Source organism: Chelonia mydas, chromosome 16 (genome assembly GCF_015237465.2).
Source record: "Chelonia mydas isolate rCheMyd1 chromosome 16, rCheMyd1.pri.v2, whole genome shotgun sequence".
Lineage (NCBI taxonomy): Eukaryota > Metazoa > Chordata > Testudines > Cheloniidae > Chelonia > Chelonia mydas.
The window spans coordinates 4996986-5024593 of NC_057857.1; the positions used below are offsets into that span (position 1 = coordinate 4996986).

The 27608-nt window shown below is 48.1% G+C and overlaps 2 protein-coding genes across 2 annotated transcripts in view; one reads left to right on the forward strand and one right to left on the reverse strand.

The window, feature by feature from the left end:
- Positions 1–23979, forward strand: part of FAM166A (family with sequence similarity 166 member A) — a 58522-nt gene extending 34543 nt beyond the window's left edge. Inside the window, exons 7-8 of the mRNA XM_043530334.1 lie at positions 14787–14904; positions 23894–23979. Coding sequence (XP_043386269.1) covers positions 14787–14904; positions 23894–23979 — 204 coding nt within the window. The remainder of the gene's footprint in view (positions 1–14786; positions 14905–23893) is intronic.
- TUBB4B (tubulin beta 4B class IVb) lies at positions 23968–26466 on the reverse strand. Its single transcript, XM_037879735.2, has 4 exons — positions 26249–26466; positions 26024–26132; positions 25831–25941; positions 23968–25203 (listed from the first exon to the last, which is right to left on the reverse strand). Exons 1-4 carry the CDS (start codon positions 26303–26305, stop codon positions 24143–24145), a joined length of 1338 nt encoding a protein of 445 aa, XP_037735663.1. The 5' UTR covers positions 26306–26466; the 3' UTR covers positions 23968–24142.
- Positions 26467–27608: the final 1142 nt, after the last annotated feature.

Below are 27608 nucleotides of genomic sequence, written 5' to 3' on the forward strand. Positions count from 1 at the left end.
GGCACTTTCATGGAACTTTGTGACTTGCTTTCCCCTGCCCTGAAGCACCAGAATACCAAGATGAGAGCAGCCCTCACAGTTGAGAAGTGAGTGGTGATAGCCCTCTGGAAGCTTGCAACGCCAGACAGCAACCAGTCAGTCGGGAATCAATTTGGAGTGGGCAAATCTACTGTGGGGGCTGCTGTGATGCAAGTAGCCAACACAATCACTGAGCTGCTGCTATCAAGGGTAGTGACCCTGGGAAATGTGCAGGTCATAGTGGATGGCTTTGCTGCAATGGGATTCCCTAACTGTGGTGGGGCCATAGACGGAATGCATATCTCTATCTTGGCACCGGAACACCAAGCCGGAGAGTACATAAACCGCAAGGGGTACTTTTCAATAGTGCTGCAAGCACTGGTGGATCACAAGGGACGTTTCACCAACATCAACGTGGGATGGCGGGGAAAGGTACATGATGCTCGCATCTTCACGAACTCTGGTCTGTTTCAAAAGCTGCAGGAAAGGACTTTCTTCCCAGACCAGAAAATAACCATTGGGGATGTTGAAATGCCTATAGTTATCCTTGGGGACCCAGCCTACCCCTTGCCATGGCTCATGAAGCCATACACAGGCAGCCTGGACAGTAGTCAGGAGCTGTTCAACTACAGGCTGAGAAAGTGCAGAATGGTGGTAGAATGTGCATTTGGACGTGTAAAAGCGCGCTGGTGCAGTTTACTGACTCGCTTAGACTTCAGCGAAACCAATATTCCCATTGTTATTGCTGCTTGCTGTGCGCTCCACAATATCTGTGAGAGTAAGGGGGAGACTTTTATGGCGGGGTGGAAGGTTGAGGCAAATCGCCTGGCTGCTGGTTACACACAGCCAGACACCAGGGCGGTTAGAAGAGCATAGGAGGGCGCGGTGCGCATCAGAGAAGCTTTGAAAACCAGTTTCATAACTGGCCAGGCTACGGTGTGAAAGTTCTGTTTGTTTCTCCTTGATGAAACCCCCTCTCCCCTTGGTTCACTCTTTTTCCCTGTAAGCTAACCACCTTCGATCACTGCTTGCAGAGGCAATAAAGTCATTGTTGCTTCACATTCATGCATTCTTTATTAATTCATCACACAAATAGGGGGATAACTACCAAGGTAGCCCAGGAGGGGTGGTGGAGGAGGGAAGCACCGGGTGGGATGGTGGAGGAGGGAAGGACAAGGCCATACAGCACTTTAAAACTTTAAACTTATTGAATGCCGGCCTTCTGTTGCTTGGGCAGCCCTCTGGGGTCGAGTGGCTGGGTGACCGGAGGTCCCCCCCACCGCGTTCTTGGGGGTCTGGGTGAGGAGGCTATGGAACTTGGGGAGGAGGGCAGTTGGTTACACAGGGGCTGCAGTGGCAGTCTGTGGTCCTGCTGCCTTTCCTGCAGCTCAACCATACACTGGAGCATATTAGTTTGATCCTCCAGCAGCCTCAGCATTGCATCCTGCCTCCTCTCATCACGCTGCTGCCACCTATCATCTTCAGCCCTCTCTTCAGCCCACCACTTACTCTCTTCAGCCCGCCACCTCTTGCATTCATTTTGTGCTTTCCTGCACTCTGACATTGTCTGCCTCCACGCATTCGTCTGTGCTCTGTCAGTGTGGGAGGACAGCACAAGGTCAGAGAACATTTCATCATGAGTGCGTTTTTTTGGCCTTCTAATCTTTGCTAGCCTCTGGGAAGGAGAAGATCCTGTGATCCTTGAAACATATGCAGCTGGTGGAGAAAAAAAAAGGGACAGTGGTATTTAAAAAGACACATTTTGTAGAACAATGGGTACACACTTTCACGGTAAACCTAGCTGTTAACATTACATTCATAGCACGTGCTTTCATTCCAAGGTTGCAATGTGCCCCGCGCCCCGGCTAACAGCGGGGAACATTTCTGTTCAGCCAGAGGCAAACAGCCCAGCAGGAACAGGCACCTCTGAATGTCCCCTTAAGAAAAGCACCCTATTTCAACCAAGTGACCATGAATGATATCACTCTCCTGAGGATAACACAGAGAGATAAAGAACGGATGTTGTTTGAATGCCAGCAAACATACGCTGCAATGCAATCAATATGCAATGATTCCCGACTACGTGCTACTGGCCCGGTGTGGTAATGTGTCCTACCATGGTGGATGGAATAAGGCTGCCCTCCCTAGAAACCTTTTGCAAAGGCTTTGGGAGTTCATCCAGGAGAGCTTTATGGAGATGTCCCTGGAGGATTTCCGCTCCATCCCTAGACACATTAACAGACTTTCCAGTAGCTGTACTGGCAGCGAATGCCAGGGCAAATTAATCATTAAACATGTTTACTTTTAAACCATGTATACTATTTAAAAAGGTACACTCACCAGAGATCCCTTCTCCACCTGGCGGGTCCGAGAGGCAGCCTTGGGTGGGTTCGGGGGGTACTGGCTCCAGGTCCAGGGTGAGAAACAGTTCCTGGCTGTCGGGAAAACTGGTTTCTCCGCTTGCTTGCAGTGAGCCATCTACAATCTCCTCCTCATCCCCAAAACCTGCTTCCGTGTTGCCTCCATCTCCATTGACAGAGTCAAAGCACACGGCTGGGGTAGTGGTGGCTGAACCCCCTAAAATGGCATGCAGCTCATCATAGAAGTGGCATGTTTTGGGTTCTGACCCGGAGCGGCCATTTGCCTCTCTGGTTTTCTGCTAGGCTTGCCTCAGCTCCTTAAGTTTCACGCGGCACTGCTTCGGGTCCCTGTTATGGCCTCTGTCCTTCATGCCCTGGGAGATTTTGACAAAGGTTTTGGCATTTCGAAAACTGGAACGGAGTTCTGATAGCACGGATTCCTCTCCTCATACAGCGATCAGATCCCGTACCACCCGTTCAGTCCATGCTGGAGCTCTTTTGCGATTCTGGGACTCCATCATGGTTACCTCTGCTGATGAGCTCTGCACTCACCTGCAGCTTGCCACGCTGGCCAAACAGGAAATGAGATTCAAAAGTTTGTGGGCCTTTTCCTGTCTACCTGGCCAGTGCATCTGAGCTGAGAGCGCTGTCCAGAGCGGTCACAATGGAGCACTCTGGGATAGCTCCCGGAGGCCAATACCGTCGAATTGCATCCACACTACCCCAAATTCGACCCAGCAAGGCCAATTTCAGCGCTAATCCCCTTGTCAGGGGTAGAGTAAGGAAATCGATTTTAAGAGCCCTTTAAGTAAAAAAAAAGGGCTTCGTCATGTGGACGGGTGCAGGGTTAAATCGATTTAACGCTGCTAAATTTGACTTCAACTCCTAGTGTAGACCAGGACTAAGACTCAAACCTTGAAACTCTGTTGTTTATTCAGCACTGGTGACTCCCTCATAAAATCTTCCCCATGCCCCATATTTCCTTCCTCTCTGCACAGGATCTCTCTGATATCTTCGAGAAGACAAGAGCTGACCAGAAAGTGGAATTTTCATCCCACAGACAATTTGAGATTTCAGAAAATAACTGTCTCAATTTGGAATTAAAAGAAAAAAACTCAACATTTTTCATGGCACAGAAAACTCTGAAAAATTCCATTTGGGGAAATCTGAAATGGAATTTCTCAGTTCCCTGGCTGCCCACCAGGAAGGCTTTTGTCATGTTCTCCCTGGGAGCCATCTTTTCAGCAGAAAATTGAAATTTTGGGGTGAAATTGAAATTTTCCCACCCAAAATTCTGATTTTACAAAAAGGTCATTTTCTGTTGGACAATCTTTCCAAAGGAAATTTCCAGACCGGCTACAGAGAAGATTGATAAGGTCTGTCCCTCCTTCCCCAGCACCTTCTCACTTTCCCTCAACACTGACCTTTGACACAGCTGATCACTCCCTCCTCCTCTCTTCCCTTGACGTTAGTGATACCAGTCTCTCTTGGTTCCCTTCCTATTTCTCAGATTCGTTCTTTCACATCTCTTTTGCTGGTTCCTCCTTCTCCCCACTTACAGCCTCTGTGCAGAGGAGGGGGCCCACGGGGCTGGATCCCTGCACTTCTCTCTAGACCCTTACCTTAACCATTCCCATGGCTTTGACTATCCTCTCTATGATGATGACGACTCACAAATCTACCTCTCCCCTCACAACCTCTCCCACTCTAGCCAGTCCCATTTCAGCTTGCATCTCTGACATCTCGCCCTGGATATTTCTCAGACAATTACAACTTTACATGGGTAAAAGAGATCCACTGATTTTCTCTCCTAAACACACGCCTCTTCCTCCTGTCTCTGTTACTGTTGGTAATACCACCGTCTTGGTTTTCATTCTAGCTTGCAGCCTTCAGGTCACTATCAACTCTCCCATTCATCTCACTCTTCCCTTCCCATCTAATCCATGTTCAAACCTTGCTGTTTGTTCTTCCACTCCACGTCCAAGACATGACCCTTTCTCTCACTCCCAACAGCAAAAACTCTTAACTCATGCCCATATTATGTACTGTACCATCTTGATTATTGTGATCTCTTCCTGCCTGGCCTCCTCATCACTCACATTACCCCCCGCCCCTGTGGTCCTCTAGAACATAGCTGCAAAAATGACCTTCATCGCTGTCAGTCTGGTCCTGTCACCCGCTTCTTTAAAACCCTGCGCTGGTTCCTCCTCCATTCCATCAAATATAAGCTTTATCTGTTTTTCCCATAAGCATCCTCAAGTCTTTGCACATACTATGTGTCTGGAACACCATTCCAACTTTAATGCATGCAACTATTGCCTTATCCTCATTTAAAATTCACCTCTTCTGTGATGCCCACAGTAAGCAAGTCAACAATGTTCAAAATTTTTACTTCTTAATTGCATGACCATATTGCTGTAACTCACATCCTTCCAAGCCCCAGGCTTTCCCTAATGCTTGACACCTTCACCTTGTGTCATGTAAATTTATATTGTAAATTTTTAAGGGCCAGGATGATGTATTTTTTTTATAAAGCATCTAGTAGGATTTTGGGTTTAAATTAATAAAGTTTATTGCTTATATTTCTTGAGTTCTGGGTAAAAAGAAGGTAGAGCAATAGGCTCCTCAATATGGAAATCCAACTGAACCTTGGGAACCAACCAAGAGAAATAAAGAAAAATTCATTATGCCTGTGGAAAATTAGGCAATGCTAATATACAATTCATACTGAAGGAAAAGATCTAAAAGCATGTCACAAACTAGTATTATACACATTAGCACTTAGATAAATCTAGGCATCATTGTGGACAGCTCAATGAAGACCTCTGCTCATGGGCACCAGTGCTCAAAATATCAAACAAAACATTAGAATGTGCAAAGAATGGAACGGAAAATATGACAATGCGATTGTGTGAATCAGTGGTATTATGGTTACTAATTTGTATTACCTCGCACCTCAGAACCCCTAGCTGTGGGCCAGGACTCCATTTTAGGCAGCCCTGTACAACCACAGAACCAAAAAATGGGCCCTGCCCTGAAGAGTTGAAGCCTGGAGTTAGGTGTTGTGATGCACAGCCTCACAGTGTCTAATTTTTAGGTGCCCAGAAAAACCCAGGTGATTCACAAAGCCTGAGTTAGGAGCCCAGGGTCCCTATACACGGAATGGCATATCCAGTTCTGGAATCTGCATGTCAAGAAGGATGTGGGTGTAAGGGTGCCCCCCCATAAGATTTTATGAAAATATGCTTATGAATGTATATATGACATAACTGGAATATGTTTTATGCCACATATGCTACGTAACATATCTCTGTAAAGGTTATGATCTACTGAATACACTCCTCCTATTTGTATACATGTATCATTTTTGTACTTGAAGTTATGAATATTGGCTGTATACTTGCTTGATTTCTAAGTAAGCTTTGTAAGGCATTTGGTCAGCTTCTTTCAAAAGGAATTTGCAAAGTTAAATGCCCAGTCAAGAAACACTTAAGGAACAATGGTTCTTGGAATGTTCCAATCCACATAAGAAGTCTACTTGAGGATGTTCAAGGTAGCATGTGAACCACGGCTGCTACCTGTAGTTCTGAGTCATGTGGTCGGGGACATGTGACTGGCCCATGTGACTCCAAAATGCCATAAGTAGCTGGGATTCTACACAGGGGGAGGGAGGGGTGTCCACCCACAAGAGAAAGTCTATTTAAACCCCGGGGAGACCCTTCCATTTTGTCTTCAGCTGGCTAAAGAGGGAGCCTCTCCACCCCCAAGGATACCTGAAAGAAACTGGAACAAAGGACAGTAACTACAGGGGGTGTGAGTGATTGCTGGACCCAGACTAGAAGGAGACTAGTCTGTAAAAGGAAGCTTACTGGGTGAGGATTTTATCTGTATTCAGTTTTATTACTGTACTAGACTTAGACTTGCATATTTTATTTTATTTTGCTTGGTAATTCACTTTGTTCTGTCTGTTACTACTTGGAACCACTTAAATCCTACTTTCTGTATTTAATAAAATCGCTTTTTACTTATTAATTAACTGAGAGTATGTATTAATACCTGGGGGGGGGGGGGGAAACAGCTGTGCATATCTATCAGTGTTATAGAGGGCGAACAATTTATGAGTTTACCCTGTATAAGCTTTATACAGGGTAAAGCAGATTTATTTGGGGTTTGGACCCCATTGGGAGTTGGGCATCTGAGTGTTAAAGACAGGAACACTTCCTAAGTTGCTTTCAGTTAAGTCTGCAGCTTTGGGGCACGTGGTTCAGCCACTGGGTCTGTGCTGGAGCAGACTGGCGTGTCCGGCTCAGCAAGACAGGGTGCTGGAGTCCCAAACTGGCAGGGAAAGCAGGGGGAGAAGTAGTCTTAGCACATCAGTTGGCAGTTCCCAAGGGGGGTTTCTGTGATCCAACCTGTCACAGTGGGCATCCTGGAGAGAGTTCAAAGGAGGGCAACAAAAATTATCAGGGCTAGGGAAACAAGTCATATGACGTGAGGCTTAAGAAGCTTGACCTATTCAGCTTCTCAGAGAGAAGGTTGAGTGGGATTCGGTCACTGTACTCAGGGACGAGAGCAGAGAGTGGCGGCTTTTCAACGTTGCTGACAAAGGCATAGCAAGAAAGCTGAAGCGGGACAACTTCAACCTTGAAATAGACCCACTTTCCTAGCCGTGGGGGTGAATAATCACTGTCACAGTGTACTGGAGAGATGGTATTTACAGTGCATGGAAAGTTGAAGACAAGATTGGATCTCCTTCTGAAAGTGAAAGCTGTACTTTAATCCAGTTTCCGGGAGAAGTTCTGTGGCCTGTGTGTGGTGGAGGGTCAGGCTGGATGGTCATGGGTAGGCTCGGAAGCATTACAGTTTTATTGGTAAATGTCAGTAAACACTGATTTCACCACACACACACAAACTAATGAAAAAATTATTTCCACTGATAATAGCTGAAATTTACAGACAGGCAAAATAAGAAAAATGCTGCTTGAGAACTTATTAGAGTTTGATTTAAGGATATTTTCCTTGTATATTTTGACATGCAACATTGATTTGTGTTTTAATGATTATAAAGCTTTAATTTTTTGAATCTCATAGTCTGTCATTAAATAATTATTTTCTGACTCCCCCCCACAAAATTTCCTGTAACTGAATATTGAAATTGATTAAAAATGCTTTAAAAAAATCCATGGATCCTATCCCTTGAAATTATAAGACAATAAAAATCTAATTCTGCTGAGCCTACTCATGGTCATCTCATCTGGCTTTGGAATTTGTGAATTTATGAATCCCCCTGTTCATCCCCTTCCTTTGTGGGTCATGGGGAAATTAGGATTGCATCTATTGACCCAAGATGGTAATAACATTTGTACCTCTGTGTGACAACCTTTGGTGAAAAGCTGACATCTATAAACTTGGCAACTCTGTGTGGGACCGTTGCTGCCATCATCCAGTATTCACTCCTTGTCTCATTTCAATATAGTTAAAGTCTTTTCTCCACAGGACCGGGAAACACGGAGATACACTCTAGCATGTGGTAATTATTATGTAGCATCACTCTGAGACATGATAATCTAGTAGTACATAGCAAACTTAGTCTTAGAGTTAGTGAAAACAAAAGTATCTTATTTATTGTACTAAGAACAAATATAATCTAACATGGAACTGGAAAGTGTTAAAGAAATAATTTTATATACAGAAACCATTCCTCTTACCCGTCTGTCTTGAGCATCTCATTTATTTACAAAGATAGTGTGTTGTGACGCATCTGTGTGTCATGTCATCTCTCACCACCAAACCTTGTTGCTGGGTGACTGGGTAGTTTAGGAGTCCCCCATCTTCTCTCCGGAATTTCTCCCCACCAAAGCTCACCATGTGGGAAGCGTTTTTAGTTAGTGATACATACAGTCTCTTCAGAGCCCTGCTAATCCTTCTTCTGTTAGCACACCTCTTCAGGCAAGGACAGCCAAGATCGTCTCCTGGTACCCTGTGAGTGCCCTGTCACCATTCCCAGATCCTCCTCTCTCAAGATCCATTCTTGCAATTCGCTCCAGGCTTGACCAAGCCCCCCAGAGTCTCCACTCCCTCTGGGGATGTCACTGCTGGTGATGTCACAAGCCTTAGACGTTCCTTCACAAATTTGTACCATGATCATGACAATAATCTAATCTTATGGTTCAGGGCTTCAACCAGTGTTGTGATAATTAGGCCTACAAGTTTACCCTAATTGTGAGCTCACCTGTAAGAAGTGAGTGTACATTCACAAGATATTACAATAACCTATAAGAACAAATATAGGAAGAAGTACAAAAGGTAGACAGACACTGAATTAGTCCAAACAGAAAGGCCGACTGCTGTAAGTCTGTGACCAGGAAAAGGCAACTGAAAGCAGTGCTCTAAGCAGCCTGATGCTGATACTGTACCTCGGGCAATCCTCATGCATAGGCGCCAACTCCGTGGGTGCTCTGGGGCTGGAGCACCCACAGGGAAAAATTAGTGGATGCTCTGCACCCACCGGCAGCGAAGCTCCCCCCTCCTCGCCTCCTTCTCCCCGCCCCCCGCACAGTGCGCTGCATTCCCACTCCTCACCCTCCCTCCCAGCGCTTCCCGCTGCCAAACAGTTGTTTGGCGTCGCTTAAGACTTTCCAGGGGGGAGGGGGAGGAGCGGGGATGCAGCATGCTCAGGGGAGGAGGCAGGGCGGGGGGGGGGGGGACTTGGGGGAATGGGGGCAGGGTGAGGGCAGGGCAGGAGTGGGAGGAGGGTCGAGAACCCACCAGGAAGAAAGGAAGTTGGCGCCTATGTCCTCATGCCTGAGTTTGGTGTCCCAGAAGGTGACTTTCAGGTGCTTCTTTGCATGTTGGTTACTCAGGTGGAAAATGGAGCCAGATGGTTTTTGAGGGTTTGGTCAGAGTCACTGTAAAAACCGGTTACTTATGTTAACTGTAATGGTTGTTCTAGGAGATGTGGGTGCAGGTGTGTATTGCACTGGCTGAGGTATGCATGCACTCGGTACATCAAAGCCAGATACTTTTGCCTACATTGGCACAATACACATTCCCTTTTGCCCCTCATAGCCACTCCCATGGCTATTTAAGGGAAGTGCTACTCAGATGCCTCCCAGTTGCTTTGCTCCAAAAGCCAAAACTGGAGACTCCAGTGCAGAGGGAATGTAGGGAGTCTGCACCCACATCTCAAAGAGCAACAGTTCAGATAAGTAACCTTTCTTCTCTGAGTGCTTGCAGACATATATGCCACTCAGGTGACTCACAAGCCACAATGGAAGGAGGCGGGGCTTGGAGTCTCCTTAACCAGTGACTGCAGAACTTCCTTTCCAAAAAGTCTGCATCTTACCTAAATGCAGTAGTAATAATGCAGCGTTTGGTAGAAGTCTGCACAGAGGACCGTGAAGTGGCCCAGCAAATGTCCAGTATGAAAAAACTACAGAGAAACTCAATGGAAGGTGCTTGGGCCCTCGTCAGATGAGCCACCGAGTCTCTCTGGAGGTGTGGCCTGGGCTGGCCTATATGTTCCAACTGGAAATTCTCTGGGCTGAGACTACCTGGCCCTTCATCCAGTGTACACAGGACAATCTCCCACGGTTCCCAGAGTGAGTGACAGCCCATCTGCTCTTAGGGGAAATGATGTCATCGGAAGTTAGAAGGGACCCCTGAGGAGCTCAGGAACGGAGACAGTGGACATTCATCTTTAAGGGCAACCTACAGTCTCAGTTCTATTGAAAAAATGGGACACTATTTTGAACGAGGGAAAAGTTCTTCTTGGAATTCTCTGTAGCAGATACTTCAGAAGCTTTCAGTTATGAAGAAAAATTGCAAAAAAAAAAAAATATTACCCTTTTACATGTTTCTCCTTTGCACAAGATTTCTGAGAGTTCTAAGGATTTGGAAAGTATGAAGAATCTGCAAACAACCTTTTGATTTTGGACAGAGTTAAGGCTGTCATGATCTGATTCACAGACTCAAAGACCAGAAGGGACCATTGTGATCATCTAGTCTGAGCTCCTGCACATCACGGGCCACAGAACCTCACCCACCCACTCCTGTAATAGACCCCCTAACCCCTGGCTGAGTCACTGAAGTCCCCAAATCATGATTTAAAGATTTCAAGTTACAAAGAATCCACCATTTACACTAGTTTAAACCTGCAAGTGACCCATGTCCAGTGCCGCTGAGCAAGGTGAAAAAAGAAAAAAAAGTCAATCCAGGGTCTCTGCCAATCTGACCCTGGGGAAGCTTCCTTTCCAACCACAAATATGGTGATCAGTTGGACCCTGAGCATGTCGACAAAACCCACCAGGCAGATACCTGGGAAAGAATTCTCTGTAGTAGGTCAGAGCCCTCCCCATCTAGTGTCCTATCACTGGCTTTTAGGGGCATTTACTGGTAGCAGTTGCAGATCAGCTACATGCCATTCTAGGCAGTCTCATCATATCATCCCCTCCATAAACTTATCAAGCTCAGTCTTGAAGCCAGTTAGGTTTTTTCCCCCTCTTCTCCCCTTGGAAGGCTGCTCCAGAACTTCTCAGCCCTTCCAGCGTTCCTTCACCTAGTGGGGTCATGCTTGCCGTGACTGCTGTCTCCACTCTTTGAACCCATGTTGCTCCCTGGGATGCAGTGTCCTCTTCTGGGCACGGTCCTCCAGCTGTGCCCCCACTCCAGTATCTCCCCCTTCCAGAGGACTGGCAGTCCTTAGTCCCACCACTTGCCTCAGGGGCAAACTGCAGACTGGATATTGGCCACTCTCCTCATTAGCAAGGGGGGGTGCCAGGCCTACCCATTACTCTGGGTCCTGACCCAGTGACCCTATAGCCAGCAGCCACCTACTGCCCTCCTCCAACCCGCTGCCTGTTTTCCCTGGGCCACTTCCCCTGTAGCCCTAGCAGCCTCTCAGCCCTTGTAGCAAGGCCCCAGCCTGGCAGTGGTGAGCCAGCAGCTCTCCCTCGCACTCTGCTGCCCCTGCCCCTGCCCCTGCCCCTGCCCCTGCCCCTGCCCCTGCCCCTGCCCCTGCCCCTGCCCCTGCCCCTGCCCCTGCCCCTGCCCCTGCCCCTGCCCCTGCCCCTGCCCCTGCCCCACTTCTCCAGGCAGCCGGTCCTCCTCCCTTGCCTTCCAGGGCAAGACTCTACTCTGCTGAGCAGCCCTTTATATATGGCCCTCGCCAGCCCTGATTGGCTGCTCCAGGAAGCCTTCCCCCTATTGGTGGGCTCAATAAGCCCTTTCCTGCTTAGTGGGTTCTGTGCAGACTCCCTGGTGCTGCTTTTAACCCCTTCTTCTTCCTGTGTGGGGCAGCTGCCCCACCACACTCTCCCTCTCTGGTATTTATCCCTCTGATGCAATTTTATATCCCCTCTGCTTTCATTTGGTTAGGCTAAACAAGCCAAACTCCTGGAGTCTCCTCTCCTAAAATAGGTTTTCCATTTCTCTGATCATTCTATTAGCCCTTCTCTGCACCTGTTCCAGTTTGAATTCATCTTTCTTAAACATGGAAGACCAGAAGAGCACATAGTATTCCAGATGAGGTCTCACCAGTGCCTTGTATAATGGCAATAATAATTCCCTATCTCTACCGGAAATATCTTGCCTGATACATCCTAGGATTGCATTAGCCTTTTTCACAGCTGCATCATATTAGCAGCTCTTAGTCAGTCTGTGATCAACCAATACGCCCAGGTATTCTTTTCCTCTGTCACTTCCAACTGATATATCCCCAGCTTATGGCAAAAATTCTTCTTGTTAGTCCCTAAGTGCATGATCTTGCACTTTGCACTATTAAATTTCATTCCATTTCTATTGCTCCAGTTTTTAAGGTCATCCAGATCTTCTTGTATGATATTCCGGTCCTCCTCCATATTAGCAATACATCCCAACTTTGTGTCATCTGCAAGGTGTACTAGCACACTTTTTGTGGGGGTGCATGAAAATTTTCATTAATGAAAATGTTATGTAAGATCAGTCCCAAGACCAATCCCTGAGGAGCTCCACTATTAACCTCCCTCCAGCTTGACAGTTCATCTTTCAGTATGACCCATTGTAGTCTCCCCTTTAACCAGTTTTTCATCCACATTTCAGTTCTCATAGTAACCCGTCTGATATGTGATTCACAACTGAGAGTGCCAAACTCAGGACAGTCTGTCAGAAAACAGGACAGACACCCCAAACTGGTGGTATATTCTATAGTTAAGGCTACGTTTATGTCACAGAGGTCATGGAAGCCGCGACTTCCAGTGACCTCTGTGACATTTTCTGCTTCAGTCTCTGGGGCGGCGGGACAGGAGCTGGCAGCCAGCAGGGCCCTGGCAGGATTTCGGCAACAGGCGACAGCCTCCTCAGGGTACCTGTGCAGGATTCCATTGACAGGCGACAGCCTCCTCAGGGTACCCGTGCAGGGTTCCACTGACAGGCGACAGCCTCCTCAGGGTACCCGTGCAGGATTCCATTGACAGGCGACAGTCTCCTCAGGGTACCCGTGCAGGGTTCCATTGACAGGCGACAGTCTCCTCAGGGTACCTGTGCAGGATTCCATTGACAGGCGACAGTCTCCTCAGGGTACCTGTGCAGGGTTCCATTGACAGGCGACAGTCTCCTCAGAGTACCCGTGCAGGGTTCCACTGACAGGCGACAGTCTCCTCAGGGTACCCATGCAGGGTTCCATTGACAGGCGACAGTCTCCTCAGGGTACCCGTGCAGGATTCCATTGACAGGCGACAGTCTCCTCAGGGTAGCTGTGCAGGGTTCCACTGACAGGCGACAGTCTCCTCAGGGTACCCGTGCAGGGTTCCATTGACAGGCGACAGTCTCCTCAGGGTACCCGTGCAGGGTTCCATTGACAGGCGACAGTCTCCTCAGGGTACCTGTGCAGGGTTCCACTGACAGGCGACAGTCTCCTCAGGGTACCTGTGCAGGGTTCCACTGACAGGCGACAGTCTCCTCAGGGTATCTGTGCAGGGTTCCATTGACAGGCGACAGTCTCCTCAGGTTACCCGTGCAGGGTTCCATTGACAGGCGACAGTCTCCTCAGGGTACCCGTGCAGGATTCCATTGACAGGCGACAGTCTCCTCAGGGTACCTGTGCAGGATTCCATTGACAGGCGACAGTCTCCTCAGGGTAGCTGTGCAGGGTTCCACTGACAGGCGACAGTCTCCTCAGGGTACCCGTGCAGGGTTCCATTGACAGGCGACAGTCTCCTCAGGGTACCCGTGCAGGGTTCCATTGACAGGCGACAGCCTCCTCAGGGTACCCGTGCAGGGTTCCATTGACAGGCGACAGATTCCTCAGGGTTCCAGAGACCAGGGACAGCCTCCTGGAGATGGGGGAGAGAACCATGCAGCTCCCAGCCACCACGGTGGCGGGGGAAACCATGAAGCCACAGCAGTAAAAGTCACGGACAGGTCACGGCTTCTGTGAATTTTTGTTTATTGCCCGTACCTGTCTGTGACTTTTACTAAAAATAACCATGACAAAATCTGAGCCTTATCTATAATTAGATCTTACCCTGGAAAAGCAGCACCCCTGGATTATTATATTGGCCATACCATTGAGGCACAGATGGTCCCCTTAGGCTCATACCTTGTAAATAACTCATTTTTTTCCTTAGTGAATAAATCCTTAGAAAGTTTATAATAGGATTGGCTACAAGTGTTGTCTTTTGTGTGAGATCTAGGGTGCAATTGACCTTAGATAAGTGACCAGTCCTTTGGGACTGGGAGTAACCTGAATATTGTTTCAGAGTAGCAGCCATGTTAGTCTGTATCCGCAAAAAGAAAAGGAGGACTTGTGGCACCTTAGAGACTAACAAATTTATTTGAGCATAAGCTTTCGTGAGCTACAGCTCACTTCATCAGATGCATTCAGTGGAAAATACAGTGGGGAGATTTATATACACAGAGAACGTGAAACAATGGGTGTTACCATACACACTGTAACAAGAGTGATCAGGTAAGGTGAGTTATTACCAGTAATAATAAGGTGAGCTGGTAATAGGGTTAGGGTTACCTGATCACTCTCGCTACAGTGTGTATGGTTAGGGTTGATGGGGCTTCTTTCCCTGCAGGCTTGGAGTGGGGGAAGCAATGCCACGGAATGGTGCAGTGCCATGGGCTCTGTGAGATGGTGAGCCTGGGGCCATGATTGCCATAGTGCAGCGCCACCATGGTGAGAAACATGTCCCAATCGCTGCTGTCCAGCTGTGTCACGGTGAGCCAGGTGTCCCATCACTGCAGTCCAGCTGTGCTATGCTGAGCCTAGTGTCCCAATTGCCCTAGTCCAGCTCCAATCTGATTCTGCTTTAGCATTAGTTTCAATTTTTTGGAAATTGTTGTACATACGTGGATTAAAAAGTGTATTAATTTGTATTGCAACACTTTGAATTTGAAAATAAAAGCTCCTATTTGTTCTTTCAGTTTATGATACGAAACCCAGTGTGGAACTTTGGTAAGAGACTACCACAGACATATTGGCCTAATAAAAAAATTTACACCAGCGCTGGACTGATACCTTTCTACACAGGCTTTGTACCAAGTAAGTTTATTCTCTGACCAAACATAAATCACTGAGATTATTTTTATAATTATTTGTATGTGGTTGCCTGAGTCCTGGATCACCCATGCAAGTCCCATTGTTCTGGGCCTTTACAAACAAAGAGATGGTCCATCTAATAGAGCTAACAATCTAAATATGATGAGACAACAGCTGGATGCAACAAACAGATGGGAGAAACACCAAGAAACAGAGAGTCAGTTCTGTTCAGCAGGACAGGTCATTGTTACAGCACACCAGCTGCCTAACCACTGTTCATATTTTGGAGATATCACTGTAAAGGGGAGAGTTTTGAAGGAGGTAGAATCATAGAATATCAGGGTTGGAAGGGACCTCAGGAGGTCATCTAGTCCAACCCCCTGCTCAAAGCAGGACAAAGCAATCCCTAAATGGCCCCCTCAAGGATTGAACTCAAAACCCTGGGTTTAGCAGGCCAATGCTCAAACCACTGAGCTATCCCTCCCCCTTTTTTTTAAACTTTTGCAGAAGTCTAAGTATGCTGCTTCCAAGCCTGAGGCGCAGCATGCAAGATAGCACTTGAAAATTGAATAAATAGGTATCACTGGCAGAGCAGAATCAGGCATCAACATCTTGATAGTGAATAAGAGATGGGTAGTGTGGAGATAGGCCTGTGTAAGTGTAGGGAACTACGAAAAGAGGATGGAACTAAGCACAGAGTCCTGTGGAACCCACACAGAAGGTTGGGGGGGATGAGGAGGCAATGCTGAAGAAGCAATTAGAAAGGTAGAAGGAGAACCTGTGTGCATGGTCACAAAAGCCAAGAAAGGACAAGATTTCAAGATGAAGAGCATGATCGCCACTGTCAAAGGCAGCTGACAGGTAAAGAAGGATGATAATAGTGTACTGTTTCTCAGCTTTGGCCAGGAAGAGGCCTGATACTGAAAAATAACTTTGCAAGATAATAGGTTATCATCCTTAGGGAGACTCTTGTCTTAAGACGTTATTTTTATAATACCAGGAGAAGACTCCATTAGAACAAGCGAGGTTGCATATAAGTTGATTATGAAATAAAAATTCTGTGGACCTGCAGTGGGATCCGTGAAGGAACTTATGCATTGCAATGCTGAGTGTCGCTGTCCATAGAAAAATCAGGAATAACACTGATCCACCAAGCTGTTAGGCACCCAGGCTCCCTATACAACGAATGAGCAAAGACAGGTGCCTTAGAATGTGATCCACAAAAGGCTTAGCCAGGAGCCACCTAAGCTAGCCAATGGGAGATGTTGATGAGACAGGTGTGTGCTAAACCCTGCCCCTCTCTTGGAGATAGGCACCTAACTCCAGGCTGAAGGCAGGTGCCCATCTCTGCTTAGCAGTCCATGTTAAATGTCTAAGGCATTTCTTGAGGCAACGAGGTAGACGGCCTGCCTCATTCCACATTAAATAACAGGAGAGAAGGTGGTGCCGTCCACTAAAAACATGTATCCCATTGGTCAGAACACTCATCTGGGATGTGGGAGCCAAGGGAGTGAAAGGTCTTGAACCATGGTCTCCTTTTGTTCAGGAGAGTGCTCTAACCACTGAGCTAGGGGATATTCTGACATGGTGCTCTCTCACTAATGCACTGTGGATAACTAATGAAAGAGTGACTGGAGCCCAGGTCTCCCACCTCATAGGTGGCTGCCCTAACTACTAGACTACAAAATCATAGACTACAAAATCATTCTCTGTGTCTCATTCTTTCTGGCCCAATGACTGTTCCACCATGGATAAATACTAAAAAAGTGGCTCTAAGACCTGTCAGCTGCCTGTGATCATGAGATGCTTATATCTTGCCGGTGGAGCCTGACAGGAATGAGGATGCTCGATTTTGGCTTTGTTTCTTTACTGGGCAATTGTCTTCCTGCCCCAAAGGTGATCTCACATGGATTTCCACCACAGAGTTCTACTCTGCCACCTCTCCTCTTCAATGTACAAGAAGGCATGGCGTGAAATGCCTTAAATATAGCATCCAACTTCATTTTCCATTTCAGCCATCCTTGAAGATGCCATCAAGTGGCTTTCTCATTGTCTAGTTGAAGCTGAGGCATGGATAACAGTGAGTTCTTAGATCCTGCATGAGTCCATTCCACAGCCTTGGACTGGTGTCTCAGGAAAAAAAAAAACTTTTCCTGCACAAAGGAATTTTTCCCTTCTTGTAGATAATTCCATTGTGCCAAAGGTATGGAGTTATTGACAGCAACCCCTGCCCAGGACATTTCTGTCATATATCAGGTATCCTCAGGGTTGATAGCTTCATGCCCAGCTAGAGTGCACTGCTGTTGTCCAGCTGAACGGCAATACGTGTGTATTACTCAGGCCAAGATATCAGCCACAAGAATGGGAGCACCCAGTCTCCCAGCCAGCTGCACACACTTGACTTGCGGAGACTGCTCGATGAAAACTCAGTGTCAGCAAGGACTCAAACAGCATGCCTAAACTGTGAACTGATTTCAACAATTGTGTGTGCCTCTTTAACCAGAGGAAATTGCACTGCAGCTTGGGGCCCCAGAACTGGGTGGGAGGAGCTAGTGCCCCCGCAATGGAAATACTGGGGGGCTGATGCTCCCTTCCATCCCCACCCCCCACCATGTTTTCTGCCCCCACATTATCTCACAAAGGTGAGAACAGGATCAGGAGGTAAGGCTGGACTAGCCACCATGGCACATTAGGTCAGGCTGGCCATTGGGGAGCAACTAGGAAGAGTTCTGCTCTCCCCACCTTCCTGCCACTGAGGGTCCTTGAGGAGACACCTGGCCTCGGGGTGCGGCACCTGCTGCCGGGGTGGAGGACAGGGCAGCAGCACCTGGGCAGGGAGCATCAGCACACAGGCTGGGGGGGGGGGGGAAGCACAGGGCACCAGCTGCCAAGGAACAGCAATAGGAACTGCTGCGATGCCCCTTCCCAGGGTGGAGCCATCTGCCATGTCCTCCCCACCTACTCTCAGTAGCTGGCTTCCCTCACTCCCCTCCCTTCTGTAGATAAAAATTGAGATCTTCCCCAAACTGATGGGAGAGGAGAAAAGAAACAATGTGAGAGTGAGAGAGAGCAACATAGAAACAGGAAAAAATTAAGCATAAGCAGAGAGGAGAAAAAAGCAGGACTGAAATTCCAACTGCAAATACAGGCGACTGTGGTTCTCGGAGCCTCCCATAATCTTAAAGGGACAATATGTGTCCACAGATCTACACATCTGTATAAGGACTGTCTCATGATTTCAAGCAGAGATGAGCAATAACCAGCAGCTATGGAACTGGCAGGTGGTTTGTTATAATTTTAGAGCAGGTTCCCGGGGCTATGATGGGGAAGGTGGTTGGGACGTATTCATGGTTGTGGAAACAGGGTGCAAAACAGAAGATTCAGCGGACTTGTACTCGAAGTTGGCAACAACATCCATTAAAAAGAGGCACATCTGGTAAAGACCTGACAGCTGAGGTCATGAGTGAGGAGCTCAGTGGAAAAATTTGAGAAATGCAGCCGTTGTCAGTTTAGGTGCTGGGCTGTGCCTTCTGGTACTGAAAGGGACCGCCTCTGGAACCTAGAGTGAATGCAGTCTGGCCTTCTTGTTTACAAGACAGGCCGGAGTCTTGTTGAACTACAGGCTTCAGGAGGACTAGCAAAGTGCACATTTGCTGCCCTTCAGTTAAGAATTTAGAGTCTGAAGTATAACTAGTCTCAAAGCACACAGCCAAATCCACTTTGAGAAGTGTGACATGGAAGCAGCATTCCCTTTGCACTGATCCCAAATGCTACAAAAGTTCCAAAACATCCTAAGCTGTAAGCCCTGTAAACAGCCTAGGATATGAAGGAAAAGTGGAAGATTAATCATCTGAACATAAGAGTGGCCATACCAGGTCAGACCAATGATTCATCTAACCCAGTATCTTGTCTTCCGCCAGTGGTCAGTGCCTGATGCTTCAGATGGAATGAACAGAAGAGAGCAATTATCAAGTGGTCCATCCCCTGTTGTCTAGCCCCAGCCTATGGCAGGCAGATGCTTAGGGACACCCAGAGCATGGCGTTGTATCCCTGACCATCTTGGCTAATAGCTAGTGATGGACCTAGCCTCCATGAACTTATGTAAATCTTTTTTGAACCCAGTTATACTTCTGGCCTTCACAACATCCACCAGCAATGAGTTCCACAGCTTGAATGTGCATTGTGTGAAGAAGTACTTCCTTTTTGTGTGTTTTAAATCTGCTGCCCATTAATTTCATTGAATGACCCCTGGTTGTTTTATGTGAAGAGGTAAATGACTGTTCCTTCCTTATTCACTTTCTCCGCACCAGTCATGATTTTATAGACCTCTACCCAATCCCTTCTTCATCATCTCTTTTCCCAGCAGAACAGTCCCAGTCTTTTTAATCTCTCCTCACACGGATGCTGTTCCATCCCCTTAAGCAGTTTTGTTGCCTTTCTCTGTACCTTTTCCATTTCTAATATCCCTTTTTTGAGATTGTGCGAACACAACTGTGCACAGTATTCAAGGTGTGGGCATATCATGGATTTATATAGTGGCATTATGATATTTACTGTCTTATTATCTAGCCCTTTCCTAACAGGTCTGTTCGCTTTGTTGACTGCTGCTGCACATTGAGCAGATGTTTTCATACAACTATCCATGATGACTCCAAGATCTCTTTCTTGAGTGGAAACAGCTAATTTAGACCCTATCGTTTTGTCTGTATAGTTGGGATTATTTTCAGAGTAGCAACTGTGTTAGTCTGTATTCACAAAAAGAAAAGGAGTACTTGTGGCACCTTAGAGACTAACAAATATATCTGAGCATAAGCTTTAGTGAGCTACAGTTCACTTCATCGGATGCAGGATGAAGTGAGCTGTAGCTCACGAAAGCTTATGCTCAAATAAATTTGCCAGTCTTTAAGGTGCCACAAGTACTCCTTTTCTAGTTGGGATTATGTTTTCCAATGTGCATTACTTTTCACTTATCACTTGATTTTATCTGCCATTTTGTTGCCCAGTCACCCAGTTTTGTGAGATCCTTTTGTAACTCTTTACAATCAGCTTTGGACTTAACTATCCTGAGTAATTGTGTATTGTCTGCAGATTTTGCCACTTCACTGTTCACCCACCTTCCCAGATCATTTATGAATATGTTGAACAGCACTGGTCCCAGTACAGGGACCATTGTACCATTTACTAACATAATAAAAAAATATAAAAATGAAGAATCTAATGAATGTATGTTAAGCTATATAATTGCTTCAATAAATATGTATACAGTCTATCCCTTTGGTTAGCTAAAAGCACCAAATTATACCAGCCATTGAGAATCAATCTCTCTTTAAGACTATAACAAAAAAGCACAAAAGCAAGAGATTAAAATTTATTTCATAGAATATCAGGGTTAGAAGCAACCTCAAGAGGTCATAGAGTCCAACCGCCTGCTCAAAAAAGCAGGACCAATTCCCAATTTTTGCCCCAGATCCCTAAATGACTCCCTAATAGATTGAGCTCACAACCCTGGGTTTAGCAGGCCAATTCTCAAACCACTGAGCTATCCCTCCCCGTTATTAAAATCAGCCCATCCTATATGAAACTGGTTTGTGTCCCTCTATCTTTCTCAAAGAGAAACTTCTATTTTCCCATGTTAAGTATCCTCTCACCTTCTTGTCAACTGTCTAAGTGGGCCATCTTGATTATCACTACAAATGTTTTTTTCTCCTGCTGATAATAGCTTATCTTAATTAGCCTCTTACAGTTTGTATGGCAACTTCCACCTTCTTTGTATGTGTATCTCTCTTCTTACTATATGTTCCATTCTATGCATCCGATGAAGTGGGCTGTAGCCCACAAAAGCTTATGGTCTAATAAATTTGTTAGTCTGAGGTGCCACAAGTCCTCTTGTTTTTACCATTAAAGTGCCCCACTTTGGCACCCCATTCTCCACTTACTGGGTGGAGGAGCTCAGGACTACTGCCTTGCAGCAAGGTGGTGTGGTAGGTGTTTCTTCTCCCAAGGAGAATTCCCGATGTGTAGGGCTAGAACCAGCCCATCCATGGGCTGCTCTTTCCTGCACTGATCTGACCTTTTGCCCTCTGCGAGCATGAGAAGGGGAAACCGTTTTGATTTGCAAAAAGAAAAGGAGTACTTAGAGCCCAACAAATATATCTGAGCATAAGCTTTTGTGAGCTGCAGCTCACTTCTGATTTGATTTCCACTCTCAGAGTTTGTCCCCATAATCCTGCTTCAGAGCAGGGAGTGAAATTAGGCTCAAGGATTGCTCCAAAAATATTTCAAGCAGCTATGATCTCCCTGTCCTCAAAGAGGCTAGTCTTATTGCCTTCCTCCCTACATATGGAACCTTCTGTGCATCTGAAAGGAGATACAGGGATGAACTCCCCAAAAGCTTCAGCTCTCTCTCTTGCATGAGATCTGCATGAGGCAGCTGAGTCTGTTTCCTGTGGAGGCCTCATGGGGTATGAGTGGGGTTGCAGTAGAGGAAGTTTGGCCCCAACATCCTTAACTGCTTTCTCCAGTGCTGGAAGTGCCCATGCTGTATTCAGTGCCCTTCATCCATGGTCCAGCTGAGCTCTGCAGGCAGCACAGCTGCTGATGCAAGATCTCGGTGCCTTCTTTCATTTAGTGCAGAACCCCTCTGGCATCACTCCCATCACAGAGGTGAGGAGCTGCCTGCCCCAGAGCCAGTTTTTCCAATCCTGCCTACCTCCTTTCCCACCTGGGGGAGAGGGGCCCAAGATGACCCCTCCACCCCTGATTGACTTGAGAGAAACTGCACTATCCCCAGAGCCAGCCAAGCTCCCCATCAAGTCATTCAACAAGCAGAAGAGTGAGCATGGTACACAAACCTTTCCTTTTGCCACGGGGTTTTCTTGGCCCACCTCTCTCCTGAAGCCTGCAGGGGGCACCAGCCCCTGCAAATGCCTCAAAGGGGAAGCAGAGCCAAGGAAACAATCTCTCCAAGCAACAAAAGCAGTCCTGGGGTCCAAAGGGGAATTAGACAATGCTGAACTGTTAGAAATTTTGAAAAAGTTTGAAAAAGTGAAAATTTCACTCCAAAAAACTCTGCAGCTAGAGGTCTGCATGAGAAGCCTGGTGCCACAGAGGCAAAAAAGGATCAAAGGATTGGGGACCAAGGCATTTGGAAAACCACTGAGATTCACAAAATCTGAATTCAGCACTCAGGCTCCCTAAGAATGGGATTCACACAAGCCAGCACATACAGCCACCTGAACTAGCCAATAGATGCCAAGAGGGGGGAAAATGTGATTAGGCATGAACCCCCTGAGAAAGTCCAGGCTGAAGAGAGGTGCCTAGTTCTGCTTGGGATTCTCTACGAGCCCTCTGCTGGAGTCAGGCTTCCTCTGCAGGAAGCTGCCAGCAGGAGCTACTCCCCGCTAGCTTTTAGCCAAGTGGTTAAGGTACCCACCTGAGTTGTGAAAGACTCCCACTTCAAGTCTCCCCTCTTCCAGCTGGGAAGAGATTCGAGCTTGACTCTGTATGCCTTTAGGAGGGTGCCCAAACCACTGGACTAGGGGATATTCTGATGTGCACTTCTATCAGTCTCTCCTGTTGAAGCTGGTCCACTTTGGCTAAACAAACATTGGAGCAGGGGGACTGGATGCCTGGCTCTTTGCCTTATCTGGCAGAAGGGGGGACTACAACGGGGGGGTCTCCCCCATAACAACCTTAAACACTAGGCTAAAAACCAAAAGCTCCTTCATCTGCCCCCAGCTATTTTCTATAGAGTTAAGCAACATGCAAGTATACCTGCCACCTTAGGGCCCACAGGAGTTCCCCATATTCATGAACTGCTGCACGGTGCATACCCAAAAGCAGAAACTTAGGCCAGGTCTATGCTAGGAAATTGGGGTGGTGTAACTACATCACTCATTTAAAAAAAAATGAAACAAGACAACCACACTACACCCCTGAGCAAGTTAAACCAACCTAATCCCTGCTATTGATGGTTATGCTGAAAGGACTTTTCATGTTGACATAGCTACTCCCTCACTGGGAAGCAGAGCGCGTACACTGACAAAAGCAGCTGCCCAGGAAGCGTCTACTGCAAAAATTTAAGGGCCCATTGAGTTTAGATACCTACAGGATTCAGTGGCAGCGGAGAGGAATTTTTGCAATAGGCACCTAGAGGCAGTTATGCACCTCAGTCTCTGGGCTCCAGCCCTGAGTATATTGACTTCCCCCATATTGGTCAAGGCTCTCATTTCTCTGAGCACTTTAGACAGTGCTCAACTCTTAAAGGTGACATAGAAGCTGCTTTGTTGCTGTAATGATAGCCAGATAAGACCTGAAAGGCATCATTAAAAAATTCAGGTTTCACCTGTTTTACCTCAAAAAAATTATAATAGAAGATTCCCCCATATTAATCAGACATGATAACCCAGGCTCCTCTCCTTCCAAAAAAGCCCCAAATTAATAGGCACCTAATTTGAATCTTGGGCATCACTTTTGCATTATCAGCCAGCAGGAAGGCATTTCAGGCTCTCTTCACCTGAAAAAAGCCCCCCCCCAAAAACCAGGCAAACCTGCAAAATTGAAGCGGTGGTGTTCTTGAAAGCAAGTTAAATTTTTTTAAAATACAAAGTCCTTGCATTTCACTGAGCTGGGACAACACAAGTGGAGTACAAACCTAGTCTTTTGAAGCCATCCACTAATTATACTGCAAACATTTACAGCATAGAGTATTCAATAGAGGTATTTAGTAAGTTCTCTCTAAACTAACACATGGAAAGTGTATTTATAATTATGCATTTCAGTTCACTAGATGCACAACTACTCCACACCTCTGGCAGTAGTCTTATTTCAGTCCAATGAGCAAGTGGACACTGCAAGTAGACATCCTTATTTGAGTCTTACCCACAGTAGTACATGTAAAGCTATTTTTGTTCTAGTATTTTCTCCAACTAAAATCAAGAGCAAAATAGGCAAATACTTATGCAAAAATAAACTACAATATTTTGTTTTCCAGCCTTCAGACACAGCTATGCCTTAACATTTGGGAACAATACCCGGAAAGCCTACCAGAAAGGGCAGACACAAAACTCTGCGCTGTGAAAAATGCTTTAATTGTGGTGTCTGTACAGCATTTGATATGAAGTCATCAGCAAACAGAAGTGGAAGGTACACAGTAAAGACATGAATAAAGACAAGTTTCTGAATGAGAAGGGCGTTCATATAGCTTTAAACATAATTTACAGGAGTAGCTACTGCACAGGTTTTATGCTGCCTCTTCCTCAGCTTCCTCCTCAAACTCCCCCTCCTCCTCAGCTGTGGCATCCTGGTACTGCTGATACTCAGATACCAAGTCATTCATATTGCTCTCAGCTTCAGTGAACTCCATCTCATCCATGCCCTCTCCAGTGTACCAATGCAAGAAAGCCTTTCGGCGAAACATAGCAGTGAATTGCTCAGAAATGCGCTTAAATAACTCCTGGATAGCTGTACTGTTACCAATGAATGTAGCAGACATTTTCAGGCCCCGGGGTGGGATATCACAGACAGCAGTTTTAACATTATTGGGAATCCATTCAACAAAGTAGCTGCTGTTCTTGTTTTGTACATTAAGCATTTGTTCATCCACCTCTTTCATTGACATGCGGCCTCTAAAAACTGCAGCTACTGTGAGATAGCGGCCATGACGTGGGTCACAGGCAGCCATCATGTTCTTTGCATCAAACATCTGCTGTGTGAGCTCTGGTACAGTTAAAGCACGATATTGTTGGCTCCCACGGCTGGTGAGTGGAGCAAAGCCAGGCATAAAAAAGTGCAAACGGGGGAAAGGAACCATGTTAACTGCTAGTTTACGCAAGTCAGCATTAAGCTGACCTGGAAAACGCAAGCAGGTGGTAACTCCACTCATGGTTGCTGACACCAAATGGTTCAGATCACCATATGTTGGAGTAGTTAACTTCAAGGTTCTGAAACAGATGTCATATAGTGCTTCGTTATCAATACAATAGGTTTCATCTGTGTTCTCTACAAGTTGATGTACAGAAAGAGTGGCATTGTAGGGCTCCACTACAGTGTCCGATACTTTAGGAGATGGCACAACACTGAAAGTGTTCATGATCCTGTCAGGATACTCTTCACGAATCTTGCTGATTAAGAGGGTGCCCATGCCAGACCCAGTGCCACCACCAAGAGAGTGGGTAAGCTGAAAGCCCTGAAGACAATCACAGCTTTCTGCTTCTTTCCTTACAACATCTAACACAGAGTCAACCAATTCTGCACCTTCCGTGTAGTGGCCCTTTGCCCAGTTGTTTCCTGCTCCACTCTGACCTGGAAAAGAGCCATTTTCACATCAGATTAACACAGCAAGCCATTTGCTTGCAAGCAAAATGAAGGATGAGCCCCAAATGATTGCACAGCCAGTGAAAGCCCCCACACCCACCCATGAATCACAGAATGTCAGGTTGGAAGGGACCTCAAGAGGTCATCTAGTCCAACCCCCTGCTCAAAGCAGGACCAATCCCCAATTTTTGCCCCAGATCCCTAAATGGCCCCCTCACAATAGCTCACAACCCTGGGTTTAGCAGGCCAATGCTCAAACCACTGAGCAATCCCTCCCCCCGAAGTACTTCCTCTCATTGCAACCCAGGTACAAGATGCCACTCAAGAAAAATATTTCTTACTACTTAGCATTCAAAAGGGTTCGCTTTGCACCCCCCAAATTCACTGTTGTTCCCTGCACTAACCGGTGCAGCCTGAACTCGCTTGTCAGAGGTGCGCCCAGAACCTCCCCTTTATCTGCCGCCGACCAGCTCCAACTGAAGGCGGATGCTTGACAGTTTACCGCGCTGCTGCCAACGCCGCCCTCCCCCCTCGCGGCCAGACCCGCCGCCTCGCGGCCCCCGTGCCCGCGGGCAGACCCGCCGCCGGCCCGGCCCACGCAGGCCCCCGGCTTACCGAAGACGAAGTTGTCGGGCCGGAAGATCTGCCCGAAAGGCCCGGAGCGCACCGAGTCCATCGTGCCCGGCTCCAGGTCCACCAGCACCGCGCGCGGCACGTACTTGCCACCTGCGAGAGAGGGAAGCGCGTGAGCGCGGGGCCGCCGGGGGGGAGGGGCGCCCGGGAGGGGCGGGGGCGGGGCGGGCCCTACCTGTGGCCTCGTTGTAGTAGACATTGATGCGCTCCAGCTGCAGGTCGCTGTCGCCGTGGTAGGTGCCGGTGGGGTCGATGCCGTGCTCGTCGCTGATCACCTCCCAGAACTGCAACAGACGCACGGGTCAGGCGGGGCGGGGCAACCCTCCCCCACCCTGCGGCAGCCGTTCCTCCCCGGCGGGGCCGGACCAACCCCCCAGCCCGCCGCGGAGGCAGAACTGACCTTGGCCCCGATCTGGTTCCCGCATTGCCCGGCCTGCAGGTGCACGATCTCCCTCATGGCGGCGGCGGCGGCGGCACCCAACACCCTTCAACGGCGACAGTCACGCAGCAATCCGCACAGTAGCTGCGTCACAGCGGCCAACCGCCACCGCTTATATACCAACGGATTGCGCGCGCACCGCTCCTGCCCCCGCCCACAGCCCCTGCCGACAGCCACTAATGGCCGCTCAGAACGAGGCTCAGCAAAATAAGAACTCTCCCGTCGGTTAAAACGGTGTCACTCAAATTGCTAATCCCGCCCAATTCCAGTCCGCTCTCTATTGGTCAGACTGTTCAACTACCTGTGCGTCACAATTAGCAATCTCCCTCCTCAGGGCTCTCCTCATTGGCTCGATTGAATGATTGATATGGCGAGTGATTGGCTGTTTCCCTTGGCAATGAACTAATGTCACACTGATTAGGTGAAAACGAAGTATCCTAGTAACCGCTGTTAAGCCCTAGCAGGAGCTAGGGGGTGGTTTGCGAAGGGCGGGGAAGCGTATTCCCGAAGTTATTTACGTCGGTTACAGGGCGTAGCGGGTGAGTTGCGGAGCACGGGCTGCCGGGGAGCGCTGCGTTGTGGCCGTAAGGGGAAGTTTTCTTTCGTCGCCAGGTTGCAGGGGACGCGGAGGCAGCGGTTACCCTGGAAGCAGCTGAATGTAAACAGCGCAAGCAGCTTGCCCAGCCCCCCCCACCTGCCCCCCACGAGCCCCCGCCCCCCAACAGAGCCCCCCGCAACCCCGCCCTCCACCGTGTCACCCCACAGCCCCCGCCCCCCAACAGAGCCCCCCGCAACCCCGCCCTCCACCCTGTCACCGCACAGAGCCCCCGCCCCCCAACAGAGCCCCCCGCAACCCCGCCCTCCACCCTGTCACCCCACAGAGCCCCCGCCCCCCAACAGAGCACCCCGTAACCCCGCCCTCCACCCTGTCACCCCACAGAGCCCCCGCCCCCCAACAGAGCCCCCGCAACCCCGCCCTCCACCCTGTCACCCCACAGAGCCCCCGCCCCCCAACAGAGCCCCCGCAACCCCGCCCTCCACCCTGTCACCCCACAGAGCCCCCGCCCCCCAACAGAGCCCCCCGCAACCCCGCCCTCCACCCTGTCACCCCACAGAGCCCCCGCCCCTCAACAGAGCCCCCGCAACCCCGCCCTCCACCCTGTCACCCCACAGAGCCCCCGCCCCCCAACAGAGGCCCCCGCAACCCCGCCCTCCACCCTGTCACCCCACAGCCCCCGCCCCCCAACAGAGCCCCCGCAACCCCGCCCTCCACCCTGTCACCCCACAGCCCCCGCCCCCCCAACAGAGCCCCCGCAACCCC

What these genes read in the sequence shown, in the direction of transcription:
- TUBB4B (XM_037879735.2), bottom strand. Translation starts at nt 26,305, where the DNA reads ATGAGGGAGATCGTGCACCTGCAGGCCGGGCAATGCGGGAACCAGATC. An exon ending in GGAACCAGATCGGGGCCAAG is followed by an intron (nt 26,133 to 26,248) that starts GTCAGTTCTGCC and finishes CGTCTGTTGCAG; the next exon opens with TTCTGGGAGGTGATCAGCGA. An exon ending in CTACTACAACGAGGCCACAG is followed by an intron (nt 25,942 to 26,023) that starts GTAGGGCCCGCC and finishes CCTCTCTCGCAG; the next exon opens with GTGGCAAGTACGTGCCGCGC.